Consider the following 16,717-nt stretch of genomic DNA (forward strand, 5'->3'; position numbering starts at 1 on the left):
GAGGGACAGGGGGGACAGGGACGGAGACGGGGACAGGGACAGGGACAGGGACAGAGACAGTGACAGGGACAGGGACAGAGACAGGGACAGGGACAGAGACAGGGACAGAGACGGGGACGGAGAACAGAGACTGGGACAGGGACGGAGACTGGGACAGGGACACAGACAGGGACAGAGACAGGGACAGAGACAGGGACAGAGACAGAGACAGGGACAGGGACAGAGACAGGGACAGAGACAGAGACAGGGACAGAGACAGAGACAGAGACAGGGGACAGGGACAGAGACGGGGACAGGGACAGAGACAGGGACAGGGACAGAGACGGGGACAGGGACAGGGACAGGGACAGAGACGGGGACAGGGACAGAGACAGGGACAGGGACAGGGACAGGGACAGGGGGGACAGGGACGGGGGGACAGGGACAGAGACGGGGACAGGGACAGAGACAGGGACAGGGACAGAGACAGGGACAGGGACAGGGACAGGGACAGGGACAGGGACAGAGACAGGGACAGGGACAGGGACAGGGACAGGGACGGGGACAGGGACAGGGGACAGAGACAGGGACAGGGGACAGGGACAGGGACAGGGACAGGGACAGAGACAGGGACAGGGACAGAGACAGAGACAGAGACAGGGACAGGGACAGAGACAGGGGCAGAGACAGGGACGGGGGACAGGGACAGAGACAGGGACAGAGACAGGGACAGAGACAGGGACAGGGACATGTTCTCTTGTCTCTACTTGGCTGATCTTAACAAGAACATCCTCACTTCCACTTCTAACAGTTAGCAGAGATAAATGTTGTAATCTACTAATCTTATTTGTGCTGAGAAGTAAAGTTTATAAAAGAGAACGTGCTCGATCCATTTGTGAACTAAACATTGTCATCATAAATAGTGCATAACAAGTTCAACAAGCATTTGAGAAGTGTATAAGCATACAATAAATGATCATTTATATATATTCTGTAGTCACTGATAAATTATAATTATATTCTGTAATCACTGATAAATTATAATTATATTCTGTAGTCAGTGATGAATAAAACTTAATGTTCTCCCAGTAACAGCAACTAGTGTGACACTGAGACTGAGATGATAGAGACCCCTGAGACTGAGATGACAGAGACCCCTGAGACTGAGATGACAGAGACCCCTGAGACTGAGATGACAGAGACCCCTGAGACTGAGATGACACAGACCCCTGAGACTGAGATGACAATGACCCCTGAGACTGAGATGACAGAGAACCCTGAGACTGAGATGACAGAGACCCCAGAGACTGAGATGACAGAGACCCCTGAGACTGAGATGACAGAGACCCCTGAGACTGAGATGACAGAGACCCCTGAGACTGAGATGACAATGACCCCTGAGACTGAGATGACAGAGAACCCTGAGACTGAGATGACAGAGACCCCAGAGACTGAGATGACACAGACCCCTGAGACTGAGATGACAATGACCCCTGAGACTGAGATGACAGAGAACCCTGAGACTGAGATGACAGAGACCCCAGAGACTGAGATGACACAGACCCCTGAGACTGAGATGACAGAGACCCATGAGACTGAGATGACAATGACCCCTGAGACTGAGATGATAGAGACCCCTGAGACTGAGATGACAGAGACCCCAGAGACTGCGATGACAGAGACCTCTGAGACTGAGATGATAGAGACCCCTGAGACTGACATCCCTGAGACTGAGATGACAGAGACATCTGAGACTGAGATGATAGAGACCACTGAGACTGACATGACAGAGACCACTGAGACTGACATGACAGAGACCCCTGAGACTGAGATGACAGAGACCCCAGAGACTGCGATGACAGAGACCTCTGAGACTGAGATGATAGAGACCCCTGAGACTGACATCCCTGAGACTGAGATGACAGAGACCCCTGAGACTGACTGGGACAAATGCAGGAAGCAGCTCACTGTGAGATTGCTGCCCAGGGCAAAACACTGGTATATACACACACACACACACACACACACACACACACACACACACACACACACACACACACACACACACACACACACACACACACACACACACACACACACACACACACACACACACACACACACACACACACACACACACACACACACAATACATCACTCAGTCAGGCGTGGGTGTTGCTGAGTAAGATACTTGATTGAGATGGACTTGTGGAACAACAGGACAAATACAGCGAGCTAGATTTACTACGGAAGTTTATGTCCTAGTTCCTGACCTATAGATACAGCGTGCTAGATTTACTGGGGAAGTTTATGTCCTAGTTCCTAGACCTATAGATACAGCGTGCTAGATTTACTGGGGAAGTTTATGTCCTAGTTCCTAGACCTATAGATACAGCGTGCTAGATTTACTGGGGAAGTTTATGTCCTAGTTCCTAGACCTATAGATACAGCGTGCTAGATTTATTGGGGAAGTTTATGTCCTAGTTCCTAGACCTATAGATACAGCGTGCTAGATTTACTGGGGAAGTTTATGTCCTAGTTCCTAGACCTATAGATACAGCGTGCTAGATTTACTGGGGAAGTTTATGTCCTAGTTCCTAGACCTATAGATACAGCGTGCTAGATTTACTGGGGAAGTTTATGTCCTAGTTCCTAGACCTATAGATACAGCGTGCTAGATTTACTGGGGAAGTTTATGTCCTAGTTCCTAGACCTATAGATACAGCGTGCTAGATTTACTGGGGAAGTTTATGTCCTAGTTCCTAGACCTATAGATACAGCGTGCTAGATTTACTGGGGAAGTTTATGTCCTAGTTCCTAGACCTATAGATACAGCGTGCTAGATTTACTGGGGAAGTTTATGTCCTAGTTCCTAGACCTATAGATACAGTGAACAGTTGAACAGTACTCTCCTAGTTCCTGACCTATAGATACAGTGAACAGTTGAACAGTACTCTCCTAGTTCCTAGACCAATAGATACAGTGAACAGTTGAACAGTACTCTCCTAGTTCCTAGACCTATAGATACAGTGAACAGTTGAACAGTACTCTCCTAGTTCCTGACCTATAGATACAGTGAACAGTTGAACAGTACTCTCCTAGTTCCTAGACCAATAGATACAGTGAACAGTTGAACAGTACTCTCCTAGTTCCTAGACCAATAGATACAGTGAACAGTGAACAGTTGAACGGTACTCTCCTCGTTCCTAGACCAATAGATACTTTTGAACAGTTGAACAGTACTCTCCTAGTTCCTAGACCAATAGATACAGTGAACAGTGAACAGTTGAACGGTACTCTCCTCGTTCCTAGACCAATAGATACTTTTGAACAGTTGAACAGTACTCTCCTAGTTCCTAGACCTATAGATACAGTGAACAGTTGAACAGTACTCTCCTAGTTCCTAGACCTATAGATACAGTGAGCAGTTGAACAGTACTCTCCTAGTTCCTAGACCTATAGATACAGTGAACAGTTGAACAGTACTCTCCTAGTTCCTAGACCAATAGATACAGTGAACAGTTGAACGGTACTCTCCTAGTTCCTAGACCTATAGATACAGTGAACAGTTGAACGGTGCTCTCCTAGTTCCTGACCTATAGATACAGTGAACAGTTGAACAGTACTCTCCTAGTTCCTAGACCTATAGATACAGTGAACAGTTGAACGGTACTCTCCTAGTTCCTAGACCAATAGATACAGTGAACAGTTGAACCGTACTCTCCTAGATCCTAGACCAATAGATACAGTGAACAGTTGAACCGTACTCTCCTAGTTCCTAGACCTATAGATACAGTTGAACAGTACTCTCCTAGTTCCTAGACCAATAGATACAGTGAACAGTTGAACGGTACTCTCCTAGTTCCTAGACCTATAGATACAGTGAACAGTTGAACAGTACTCTCCTAGTTCCTAGACCTATAGATACAGTGAACAGTTCGACAGTACTCTCCTAGTTCCTAGACCAATAGATACAGTGAACAGTTGAACGGTACTCTCCTAGTTCCTAGACCAATAGATACAGTGAACAGTTGAACAGTACTCTCCTAGTTCCTAGACCAATAGATACAGTTGAACGGTACTCTCCTCGTTCCTAGACCAATAGATACAGTTGAACAGTTGAACAGTACTCTCCTAGTTCCTAGACCAATAGATACAGTGAACAGTTGAACGGTACTCTCCTAGTTCCTAGACCTATAGATACAGTGAACAGGTGAACAGTACTCTCCTAGCTCCTAGACCTATAGATACAGTGAACAGTTCGACAGTACTCTCCTAGTTCCTAGACCAATAGATACAGTGAACAGTTGAACGGTACTCTCCTAGTTCCTAGACCAATAGATACAGTGAACAGTTGAACAGTACTCTCCTAGTTCCTAGACCAATAGATACAGTTGAACGGTACTCTCCTCGTTCCTAGACCAATAGATACAGTTGAACAGTTGAACAGTACTCTCCTACTTCCTAGACCAATAGATACAGTGAACAGTTGAACGGTACTCTCCTAGTTCCTAGACCAATAGATACAGTGAGCAGTTGAACAGTACTCTCCTAGTTCCTAGACCAATAGATACAGTGAACAGTTGAACGGTACTCTCCTAGTTCCTAGACCAATAGATACAGTGAACAGTTGAACAGTACTCTCCTAGTTCCTAGACCAATAGATACAGTTGAACGGTACTCTCCTCGTTCCTAGACCAATAGATACAGTTGAACAGTTGAACAGTACTCTCCTACTTCCTAGACCAATAGATACAGTGAACAGTTGAACGGTACTCTCCTAGTTCCTAGACCAATAGATACAGTGAGCAGTTGAACAGTACTCTCCTAGTTCCTAGACCTATAGATACAGTGAGCAGTTAAACAGTACTCTCCTAGTTCCTAGACCTATAGATACAGTGAACAGTTGAACAGTACTCTCCTAGTTCCTAGACCAATAGATACAGTGAACAGTTGAACGGTACTCTCCTAGTTCCTAGACCTATAGATACAGTGAACAGTTGAACAGTACTCTCCTAGTTCCTAGACCAATAGATACAGTGAACAGTTGAACCGTACTCTCCTAGATCCTAGACCTATAGATACAGTTGAACAGTACTCTCCTAGTTCCTAGACCAATAGATACAGTGAACAGTTGAACGGTACTCTCCTAGTTCCCAGACCTATAGATACAGTGAACAGTTGAACAGTACTTTCCTAGTTCCTAGACATATAGATACAGTGAACAGTTGAACAGTACTCTCCTAGTTCCTAGACCTATAGATACAGTGAACAGTTGAACAGTACTCTCCTAGTTCCTAGACCAATAGATACAGTGAACAGTTGAACAGTACTCTCCTAGTTCCTAGACCTATAGATACAGTGAACAGTTGAACAGTACTCTCCTAGTTTCTAGACCTATAGATACAGTGAACAGTTGAACAGTACTCTCCTAGTTCCTAGACCAATAGATACAGTTGAACAGTACTCTCCTAGTTCCTAGACCAATAGATACAGTGAACAGTTGAACAGTACTCTCCTAGTTCCTAGACCAATAGATACAGTGAACAGTTGAACAGTACTCTCCTAGTTCCTAGACCTATAGATACAGTGAACAGTTGAACAGTACTCTCCTAGTTCCTAGACCTATAGATACAGTGAACAGTTCGACAGTACTCTCCTAGTTCCTAGACCAATAGATACAGTGAACAGTTGAACGGTACTCTCCTAGTTCCTAGACCAATAGATACAGTGAACAGTATAACGGTGCTCTCCTAGTTCCTAGACCTATAGATACAGTGAACAGTTGAACAGTACTCTCCTAGTTCCTAGACCTATAGATACAGTTGAACAGTACTCTCCTAGTTCCCAGACCAATAGATACAGTGAACAGTTGAACAGTACTCTCCCAGTTCCTAGACCAATAGATACAGTTGAACAGTACTCTCCTAGTTCCTAGACCTATAGATACAGTGAACAGTTGAACAGTACTCTCCTAGTTCCTAGACCAATAGATACAGTGAACAGTTGAACAGTACTCTCCTAGTTCCTGACCTATAGATACAGTGAACAGTTGAACAGTACTCTCCTAGTTCCTAGACCAATAGATACAGTGAACAGTTGAACCGTACTCTCCTAGATCCTAGACCTATAGATACAGTTGAACAGTACTCTCCTAGTTCCTAGACCAATAGATACAGTGAACAGTTGAACGGTACTCTCCTAGTTCCTAGACCTATAGATACAGTGAACAGTTGAACAGTACTTTCCTAGTTCCTAGACATATAGATACAGTGAACAGTTGAACAGTACTCTCCTAGTTCCTAGACCTATAGATACAGTGAACAGTTGAACAGTACTCTCCTAGTTCCTAGACCAATAGATACAGTGAACAGTTGAACAGTACTCTCCTAGTTCCTAGACCTATAGATACAGTGAACAGTTGAACAGTACTCTCCTAGTTCCTAGACCAATAGATACAGTGAACAGTTGAACAGTACTCTCCTAGTTCCTAGACCAATAGATACAGTGAACAGTTGAACAGTACTCTCCTAGTTCCTAGACCAATAGATACAGTGAACAGTTGAACAGTACTCTCCTAGTTCCTAGACCTATAGATACAGTGAACAGTTGAACAGTACTCTCCTAGTTCCTAGACCAATAGATACAGTTGAACAGTACTCTCCTAGTTCCTAGACCAATAGATACAGTGAACAGTTGAACAGTACTCTCCTAGTTCCTAGACCAATAGATACAGTGAACAGTTGAACAGTACTCTCCTAGTTCCTAGACCTATAGATACAGTGAACAGTTGAACAGTACTCTCCTAGTTCCTAGACCTATAGATACAGTGAACAGTTCGACAGTACTCTCCTAGTTCCTAGACCAATAGATACAGTGAACAGTTGAACGGTACTCTCCTAGTTCCTAGACCAATAGATACAGTGAACAGTATAACGGTGCTCTCCTAGTTCCTAGACCTATAGATACAGTGAACAGTTGAACAGTACTCTCCTAGTTCCTAGACCTATAGATACAGTTGAACAGTACTCTCCTAGTTCCCAGACCAATAGATACAGTGAACAGTTGAACAGTACTCTCCCAGTTCCTAGACCAATAGATACAGTGAACAGTTGAACAGTACTCTCCTAGTTCCTAGACCTATAGATACAGTGAACAGTTGAACAGTACTCTCCTAGTTCCTAGACCAATAGATACAGTGAACAGTTGAACAGTACTCTCCTAGTTCCTGACCTATAGATACAGTGAACAGTTGAACAGTACTCTCCTAGTTCCTAGACCAATAGATACAGTGAACAGTTGAACAGTACTCTCCTAGTTCCTGACCTATAGATACAGTGAACAGTTGAACAGTACTCTCCTAGTTCCTAGACCAATAGATACAGTGAACAGTTGAACAGTACTCTCCTAGTTCCTAGACCAATAGATACAGTGAACAGTTGAACGGTACTCTCCTAGTTCCTGACCTATAGATACAGTGAACAGTTGAACAGTACTCTCCTATTTCCTAGACCAATAGATACAGTTGAACAGTTGAACAGTACTCTCCTAGTTCCTAGACCAATAGATACAGTTGAACAGTACTCTCCTAGTTCCTAGACCAATAGATACAGTTGAACAGTTGAACAGTACTCTCCTAGTTCCTAGACCAATAGATACAGTGAACAGTTGAACGGTACTCTCCTAGTTCCTAGACCAATAGATACAGTGAACAGTTGAACAGTACTCTCCTAGTTCCTAGACCAATAGATACAGTGAACAGTTGAACGGTGCTCTCCTAGTTCCTAGACCAATAGATACAGTGAACAGTTGAACAGTACTCTCCTAGTTCCTAGACCAATAGATACAGTGAACAGTTGAACAGAACTCTCCTAGTTCCTAGACCTATAGATACAGTGAACAGTTGAACAGTACTCTCCTAGTTCCTAGACCAATAGATAGAACAGTTGACAGTGAACAGTTTGAACAGTACTCTCCTAGTTCCTAGACCAATAGATACAGTGAACAGTTGAACAGTACTCTCCTAGTTCCTAGACCAATAGATACAGTGAACAGTTGAACAGTACTCTCCTAGTTCCTAGACCAATAGATACAGTGAACAGTTGAACAGTACAGTTCCTAGACCAGTTGAACAGTACTCTCCTAGTTCCTAGACCAATATAGAACAGTTGAACAGTACTCTCCTAGTTCCTAACCTAGATACAGTGAACAGTTGACAGTACTCTCTAGTTCCTAGACCAATAGATACAGTGAACAGTTGAACAGTACTCTCCTAGTTCCTAGACCTATAGATACAGTGAACAGTTGAACAGTACTCTCCTAGTTCCTAGACCAAGATACAGTGAACAGTTGAACAGTACTCTCCTAGTTCCTAGACCAATAGATACAGTGAACAGTTGAACAGTACTCTCCTAGTTCCTAGACCAATAGATACAGTGAACAGTTGAACAGTACTCTCCTAGTTCCTAGACCAATAGAACAGTTGACAGTACTCTCCTAGTTCCTAGACAGTTTGAACAGTACTCTCCTAGTTCCTGACCTATAGATACAGTGAGCAGTTGAACAGTACTCTCCTAGTTCCTAGACCTATAGATACAGTGAACAGTTGAACAGTACTCTCCTAGTTCCTAGACCAATAGATACAGTGAACAGTTGAACAGTACTCTCCTAGTTCCTAGACCTATAGATACAGTGAGCAGTTGAACAGTACTCTCCTAGTTCCTAGACCAATAGATACAGTGAACAGTTGAACAGTACTCTCCTAGTTCCTAGACCTATAGATACAGTGAACAGTTGAACAGTACTCTCCTAGTTCCTAGACCTATAGATACAGGGAACAGTTGAACAGTACTCTCCTAGTTCCTAGACCTATAGATACAGGGAACAGTTGAACAGTACTCTCCTAGTTCCTAGACCAATAGATACAGTGAACAGTTGAACAGTACTCTCCTAGTTCCTAGACCAATAGATACAGTGAATAGTTGAACGGTGCTCTCCTAGTTCCTAGACCTATAGATACAGTGAACAGTTGAACAGTACTCTCCTAGTTCCTAGACCTATAGATACAGTGAACAGTTGAACAGTACTCTCCTAGTTCCTAGACCAATAGATACAGTTGAACAGTACTCTCCTAGTTCCTGACCTATAGATACAGTGAACAGTTGAACAGTACTCTCCTAGTTCCTGACCTATAGATACAGTGAACAGTTGAACAGTACTCTCCTAGTTCCTAGACCAATAGATACAGTGAACAGTTGAACAGTACTCTCCTAGTTCCTAGACCAATAGATACAGTGAACAGTTGAACAGTACTCTCCTAGTTCCTAGACCTATAGATACAGTGAACAGTTGAACAGTACTCTCCTAGTTCCTAGACCAATAGATACAGTTGAACAGTACTCTCCTAGTTCCTAGAACTATAGATACAGTGAACAGTTGAACAGTACTCTCCTATTTCCTAGACCAATAGATACAGTTGAACAGTTGAACAGTACTCTCCTAGTTCCTAGACCAATAGATACAGTGAGCAGTTGAACAGTACTCTCCTAGTTCCTAGACCTATAGATACAGTGAACAGTTGAACAGTACTCTCCTAGTTCCTAGACCAATAGATACAGTGAACAGTTGAACAGTACTCTCCTAGTTCCTAGACCTATAGATACAGTGAGCAGTTGAACAGTACTCTCCTAGTTCCTAGACCTATAGATACAGTGAACAGTTGAACAGTACTCTCCTAGTTCCTAGACCAATAGATACAGTGAACAGTTGAACAGTACTCTCCTAGTTCCTAGACCTATAGATACAGTGAACAGTTGAACAGTACTCTCCTAGTTCCTAGACCTATAGATACAGTGAACAGTTGAACAGTACTCTCCTAGTTCCTAGACCAATAGATACAGTGAACAGTTGAACGGTGCTCTCCTAGTTCCTAGACCAATAGATACAGTGAACAGTTGAACAGAACTCTCCTAGTTCCTAGACCTATAGATACAGTGAACAGTTGAACAGTACTCTCCTAGTTCCTAGACCAATAGATACAGTGAACAGTTGAACAGTACTCTCCTAGTTCCTAGACCAATAGATACAGTGAACAGTTGAACAGAACTCTCCTAGTTCCTAGACCTATAGATACAGGGAACAGTTGAACAGTACTCTCCTAGTTCCTAGACCAATAGATACAGGGAACAGTTGAACAGTACTCTCCTAGTTCCTAGACCAATAGATACAGTGAACAGTTGAACAGTACTCTCCTAGTTCCTAGACCTATAGATACAGTGAACAGTTGAACAGTACTCTCCTAGTTCCTAGACCAATAGATACAGTGAACAGTTGAACGGTACTCTCCTAGTTCCTAGACCAATCGATACAGTGAACAGTTGAACAGTACTCTCCTAGTTCCTAGACCTATAGATACAGTGAACAGTTGAACAGTACTCTCCTAGTTCCTGACCTATAGATACAGTGAACAGTTGAACAGTACTCTCCTAGTTCCTAGACTATAGATACAGTGAACAGTTGAACAGTACTCTCCTAGTTCCTGACCTATAGATACAGTGAACAGTTGAACAGTACTCTCCTAGTTCCTAGACCAATAGATACAGTGAACAGTTGAACAGTACTCTCCTAGTTCCTAGACCAATAGATACAGTGAACAGTTGAACAGTACTCTCCTAGTTCCTGACCTATAGATACAGTGAACTGTTGAACAGTACTCTCCTAGTTCCTAGACCTATAGATACAGTGAACAGTTGAACAGTACTCTCCTAGTTCCTAGACCTATAGATACAGTGAACAGTTGAACAGTACTCTCCTAGTTCCTAGACCTATAGATACAGTGAACAGTTGAACAGTACTCTCCTAGTTCCTAGACCAATAGATACAGGGAACAGTTGAACAGTACTCTCCTAATTCCTACACCAATAGATACAGTGAACAGTTGAACAGTACTCTCCTAGTTCCTAGACCAATAGATACAGGGAACAGTTGAACAGTACTCTCCTAGTTCCTAGACCAATAGATACAGTGAACAGTTGAACAGTACTCTCCTAGTTCCTAGACCAATAGATACAGTGAACAGTTGAACAGTACTCTCCTAGTTCCTGACCTATAGATACAGTGAACAGTTGAACAGTACTCTCCTAGTTCCTAGACCTATAGATACAGTGAACAGTTGAACAGTACTCTCCTAGTTCCTAGACCAATAGATACAGTGAACAGTTGAACAGTACTCTCCTAGTTCCTAGACCAATAGATACAGTGAACAGTTGAACAGTACTCTCCTAGTTCCTAGACCAATAGATACAGTGAACAGTTGAACAGTACTCTCCTAGTTCCTGACCTATAGATACAGTGAACAGTTGAACAGTACTCTCCTAGTTCCTGACCTATAGATACAGTGAACAGTTGAACAGTACTCCCAGAGTCGGATGCCTTTCTCCTAATTCTAGGGACTCTCCTATTGCTCCTAAGGTGCACGTGGTCTTGTTACTATTATGTGTTATTGTTCTTTTGATTGTGTTGTTATTATGTGTTATTGATCTGTGTCTTGTTAATAATTAATGAAGCTGGGGATCTACTCTCTGACTGTGTCTCTGTCTCCCCCCTCCCTCCCCGCAACTATCTGTGTCTCCCCCCTCCCTCCCCAACTATCTGTGTCTCCCCCCTACCTCCCCAACTATCTGTCGCCCCCTCCCTCTCCCCAACTATCTGTGTCTCCCCCTCCCTCCCCAACTATCTGTCTCCCCCTCCCTCCCCCAACTATCTGTCTCCCCCTCCCTCCCCAACTATCTGTGTCTCCCCCCTCCCTCCCCAACTATCTGTCTCCCCCCTCCCTCTCCCCAACTATCTGTGTCTCCCCCTCCCTCCCCAACTATCTGTGTCTCCCCCTCCCTCCCCCAACTATCTGTGTCTCCCCCTCCCTCCCCCAACTATCTGTCTCCCCCTCCCTCCCCAACTATCTGTGTCTCCCCCTCCCTCCCCAACTATCTGTCTCCCCCTCCCTCTCCCCAACTATCTGTGTCTCCCCCTCCCTCCCCAACTATCTGTCTCCCCCTCCCTCTCCCCAACTATCTGTGTCTCCCCCTCCCTCCCCAACTATCTGTCTCCCCCTCCCTCCCCCAACTATCTGTGTCTCCCCCTCCCTCCCCCAACTATCTGTGTCTCCCCCTCCCTCCCCAACTATCTGTGTCTCCCCCTCCCTCCCCAACTATCTGTGTCTCCCCCTCCCTCCCCAACTATCTGTGTCTCCCCCTCCCTCCCCTAACTATCTGTGTCTCCCCTCCCTCCCCAACTATCTGTGTCTCCCCCTCCCTCCCCAACTATTTCTGTCTCCCCCTCCCTCCCCAACTATCTGTCTCCCCCTCCCTCCCCAACTATCTGTGTCTCCCCCCTCCCTCCCCAACTATCTGTCTCCCCCCTCCCCCTCCAGACGGTGCGTACAGTGCGACGGCGGCGATGTTACCCTCCGACCTGGAAGCGCTGGGCGTTCTTTCTGTTCCCGGGGACGATGATAGCGGTTTCAGCCGTGGCTCTCTATGCCTTCGTGGAGACAGAGGACAACTACTTCTACATACACTCTATCTGGCACATGCTGATCGCCGGCAGCGTGGGCTTCCTGCTCCCTCCCCGCGCCAAGCCCCGCACCAAGCTCACACCTCTGAAACGTCGGAGGGGGTGTGGCTACCAGCTGTGCGTCAACGAGCACGAGGAGATGGGATTGGTGGACCCAGTCCCTGCCATAGTCGCTATCAATAGTATTAGTATCAGCTGATGCCTGAGATCAGTAACTCTGACTGACTGTACCAGCTGAAGAGAGGTTCTAACACCTACTGACTGACTGTACCAGCTGGACACGGGATCTAGCACCTATTGACTGACTGTACCAGCTGAAGAGAGGTTCTAACACCTACTGACTGACTGTACCAGCTGGACACGGGATCTAGCACCTACTGACTGACTGTACCAGCAGGACATGGGATCTAGCACCTACTGACTGACTGTACCAGCAGGACATGGGATATAACATCTTCTGACTTACTGACTGTACCGGATGGATGTGGGATATAACATCTACTGACTGAATGACTGACTGTACCAGCTGAAGAGAGATTCTAGCACCTATTGACTGACTGTACCAGCTGGACACGGGATCTAGCACCTACTGACTGACTGTACCAGCAGGACACGGGATCTAGCACCTATTGACTGACTGTACCAGCAGGACATGGGATATAACATCTACTGACTTACTGACTGTACCGGATGGATGTGGGATCTAGCACCTACTGACTGACTGTACCAGCTGGACACGGGATCTAGCACCTATTGACTGACTGTACCAGCTGGACACGGGATCTAGCACCTACTGACTGACTGTACCAGCAGGACATGGGATATAACATCTACTGACTTACTGACTGTACCGGATGGATGTGGGATCTAGCACCTACTGACTGACTGTACCAGCTGGACACGGGATCTAGCACCTATTGACTGACTGTACCAGCTGGACACGGGATCTAGCACCTATTGACTGACTGTACCAGCTGGACATAGGATCTAGCACCTATTGACTGACTGTACCAGCTGGACACGGGATCTAGCACCTATTGACTGACTGTACCAGATGGACATAGGATCTAGCACCTATTGACTGACTGTACCAGCTGGACACGGGATCTAGCACCTATTGACTGACTGTACCAGCTGGACACGGGATCTAGCACCTATTGACTGACTGTACCAGCTGGACACGGGATCTAGCACCTACTTACTGACTGTACCAGCAGGACATGGGATATAACATCTACTGACTTACTGACTGTACCGGATGGATGTGGGATCTAGCACCTACTGACTGACTGTACCAGATGGACATAGGATCTAGCACCTATTGACTGACTGTACCAGCTGGACACGGGATCTAGCACCTATTGACTGACTGTACCAGCTGGACACGGGATCTAGCACCTACTGACTGACTGTACCAGCAGGACATGGGATATAACATCTACTGACTTACTGACTGTACCGGATGGATGTGGGATCTAGCACCTACTGACTGACTGACTGTACCAGCTAGACATGGGATATAACATCTACTGACTGACTGACTGTACCCGCTGGAAGTAGGCTATAGCACCTACTGACTGACTGACTGACTGACTGACTGTACCAGCTGGATGTGGGATCTAGCAGCTACTGACTGAGTGTGCCAGCCGAGGATGGGATCTATCACGTACTGACTGAGTGTACCAGCCGAGGATGGGATCTAGCCCTAACTCTGACTGACTGTACCAGCTGATTACATAACTGACTGACTCTACCAGCTGGCACGGCGATGGGATCTAACACCTACTAACTGTCTGACTGACAGGCTTTCTGACCGACTGTCTGACTGATTAGCTGGCTGACTGGCTAGGCTGACTGGCTGGCTGACTGGCTGACTGACTGACTGGCTGACTGATTGGCTGGCTGGCTGACTGGCTGACTGGCTGACTGGCTGGCTGGCTGGCTGACTAATTGGCTGGCTGATTGGCTGGCTGGCTGGCTGGCTGGCTGGCTGACTGGCTGGCTGGCTGGCTGACTGGCTGACTTCCTGACTGATTGGCTGGCTGATTGGCTGGCTGGCTGACTGACTGACTGACTGGCTGGCTGGCTGGCTGACTGGCTGGCTGACTGGCTGACTTCCTGACTGATTGGCTGGCTGGCTGACTGGCTGGCTGACTGGCTGGCTGACTGATTGGCTAGCTGATTGGCTGGCTGATTGGCTGGCTGGCTGGCTGGCTGGCTGGCTGGCTGGCTGACTGACTGGCTGACTTCCTGACTGACTGGCTGACTGATTGGCTGGCTGGCTGACTGGCTGGCTGACTGGCTGGCTGACTGATTGGCTGGTTGATTGGCTGGCTGGCTGGCTGGCTGGCTGGCTGGCTGGCTGGCTGGCTGGCTGACTTCCTGACTGATTGGCTGGCTGATTGGCTGGCTGGCTGGCTGGCTGGCTGGCTGGCTGACTGGCTGGCTGACTGGCTGGCTGACTGGCTGACTTCCTGACTGATTGGCTGGCTGGCTGGCTGGCTGGCTGACTGGCTGGCTGACTGGCTGACTGGCTGACTGGCTGGCTGACTGGCTGACTGGCTGACTGGCTGGCTGACTGGCTGACTGGCTGGCTGACTGTCCTTCCATTGCCTTCTCTCCCCGGGGATTCAGACGGGAAAACAAAGCCAGAGAACTTGAACCAACTGTAATGTAACCAGTTAAAGCAGGCGACACACTTGAGTCTGTCTGTCTGTCTGTCTGTTAAAGCCATGATTATTCAATACTACCATAATTATATTATTCTATTGATCTGTTATAGTCATGATTATTCAACACCACCATAATTATATTATTCTGTTGACATTGTTGGGGTTGTGAACGTACAGTACAGTAAGAGACTATTGTTTGTGGATACTGTACTTTTTAAAGACGAAGCTGAGAACACTGCTGCTACCTGACGGTGACTGTAACATTAGGTCTGTACGGTGCCCATATTAGGACAGCGTCAGTCTCAGCAGGCATTATTAGGTCCTGGTCAGACTGAGGATGCCCTAATACAGACACCATAGGTGTGTTATTTAACAATGGTTTTCATTCCAAATGGCACCTTGTTCCCTTTGTAGCAGAACTATTGTTGACCAGGGCCTACGGTGTTGACCAGGGCCTACGGTGTTGACCAGGGCCTACAGTGTTGACCAGGTCCTATGGTATTGACCAGGGCCTACGGTGTTGACCAGGGCCTACGGTGTTGACCAGGTCCTACGGTGTTGACCAGGGCCTACGGTGTTGACCAGGTCCTACAGTGTTGACCAGGTCCTACGGTGTTGACCAGGTCCTACGGCTGCTGGTGTTGACCAGGTCCTACGGCTGCTGGTGTTGACCAGGTCCTACGGCTGCTGGTGTTGACCAGGTCCTACGGCTGCTGGTGTTGACCAGGTCCTACGGCTGCTGGTGTTGACCAGGTCCTACGGCTGCTGGTGTTGACCAGGTCCTACGGCTGCTGGTGTTGACCAGGTCCTACGACTGCTGGTGTTGACCAGGTCCTACGGCTGCTGGTGTTGACCAGGTCCTACGGCTGCTGGTGTTGACCAGGTCCTACGGCTGCTGGTTTTGACCAGGTCATACGGCTGCTGGTGTTGACCAGGTCCTATGGCTGCTGGTGTTGACCAGGTCCTACGGCTGCTGGTCAACATAGTGTACTCTATGGGGAACAGGATGCCATTTGGAACACAGCCTCTATTGAAGACCTTTCTAGCTATGTTGATTCGTTCTGTTGTTTGTGCACGGAAATGGAATTAAATACAACAAGGGCACGTTTTTGTTATTTTTCAACATAATATATTTTGCACTGAGACACAAAAATGTGATAATACTGTACATTTAGTTTTTAGATGCGTGTATAAAGCCTCACCAGTGCCACATTGGTCAAATGTATACAATATTGTTGTACTGTGGAATGTTAATAGTCTTTTGTATTGCAACGTATCGCCTTTACACACAGTCTGCTGGTTGTCAACACTACAGGCCATAAAGGAGGGGCAGCTGACTGCCATAGAATTAAAGCCTATAGAGGGGCATCTGCTTGCCATAGATCTGTAGTAAGGCCATAGAGGGGCATCTGCTTGCCATAGATCTGTAGTAAGGCCATAGAGGGAAGCTGACTGCCATAGATCTGTAGTAAGGCCATAGAGGGAAGCTGCTTGCC

General features: G+C 46.4%; 1 protein-coding gene and 1 long non-coding RNA gene across 2 annotated transcripts in view; one reads left to right on the forward strand and one right to left on the reverse strand.

Moving 5' to 3' along the window:
* tmem8b (transmembrane protein 8B) overlaps positions 1 to 12,748 on the forward strand; it is a 323,154-nt gene extending 310,406 nt beyond the window's left edge. Inside the window, exon 13 of the mRNA XM_052479892.1 lies at positions 12,407 to 12,748. Coding sequence (XP_052335852.1) covers positions 12,407 to 12,748 — 342 coding nt within the window. The remainder of the gene's footprint in view (positions 1 to 12,406) is intronic.
* Positions 12,749 to 12,788: 40 nt separating this feature from the next.
* Positions 12,789 to 14,401, reverse strand: LOC127911891 (uncharacterized). Its single transcript, XR_008079787.1, has 3 exons — positions 12,964 to 14,401; positions 12,884 to 12,923; positions 12,789 to 12,843 (listed from the first exon to the last, which is right to left on the reverse strand). It is a non-coding gene; the product is annotated as an uncharacterized LOC127911891 (long non-coding RNA).
* Between the last annotated feature and the right edge of the window lie 2,316 nt (positions 14,402 to 16,717).

The sequence above is a fragment of the Oncorhynchus keta genome, chromosome 25 (genome assembly GCF_023373465.1).
Source record: "Oncorhynchus keta strain PuntledgeMale-10-30-2019 chromosome 25, Oket_V2, whole genome shotgun sequence".
Taxonomy (NCBI): domain Eukaryota; kingdom Metazoa; phylum Chordata; class Actinopteri; order Salmoniformes; family Salmonidae; genus Oncorhynchus; species Oncorhynchus keta.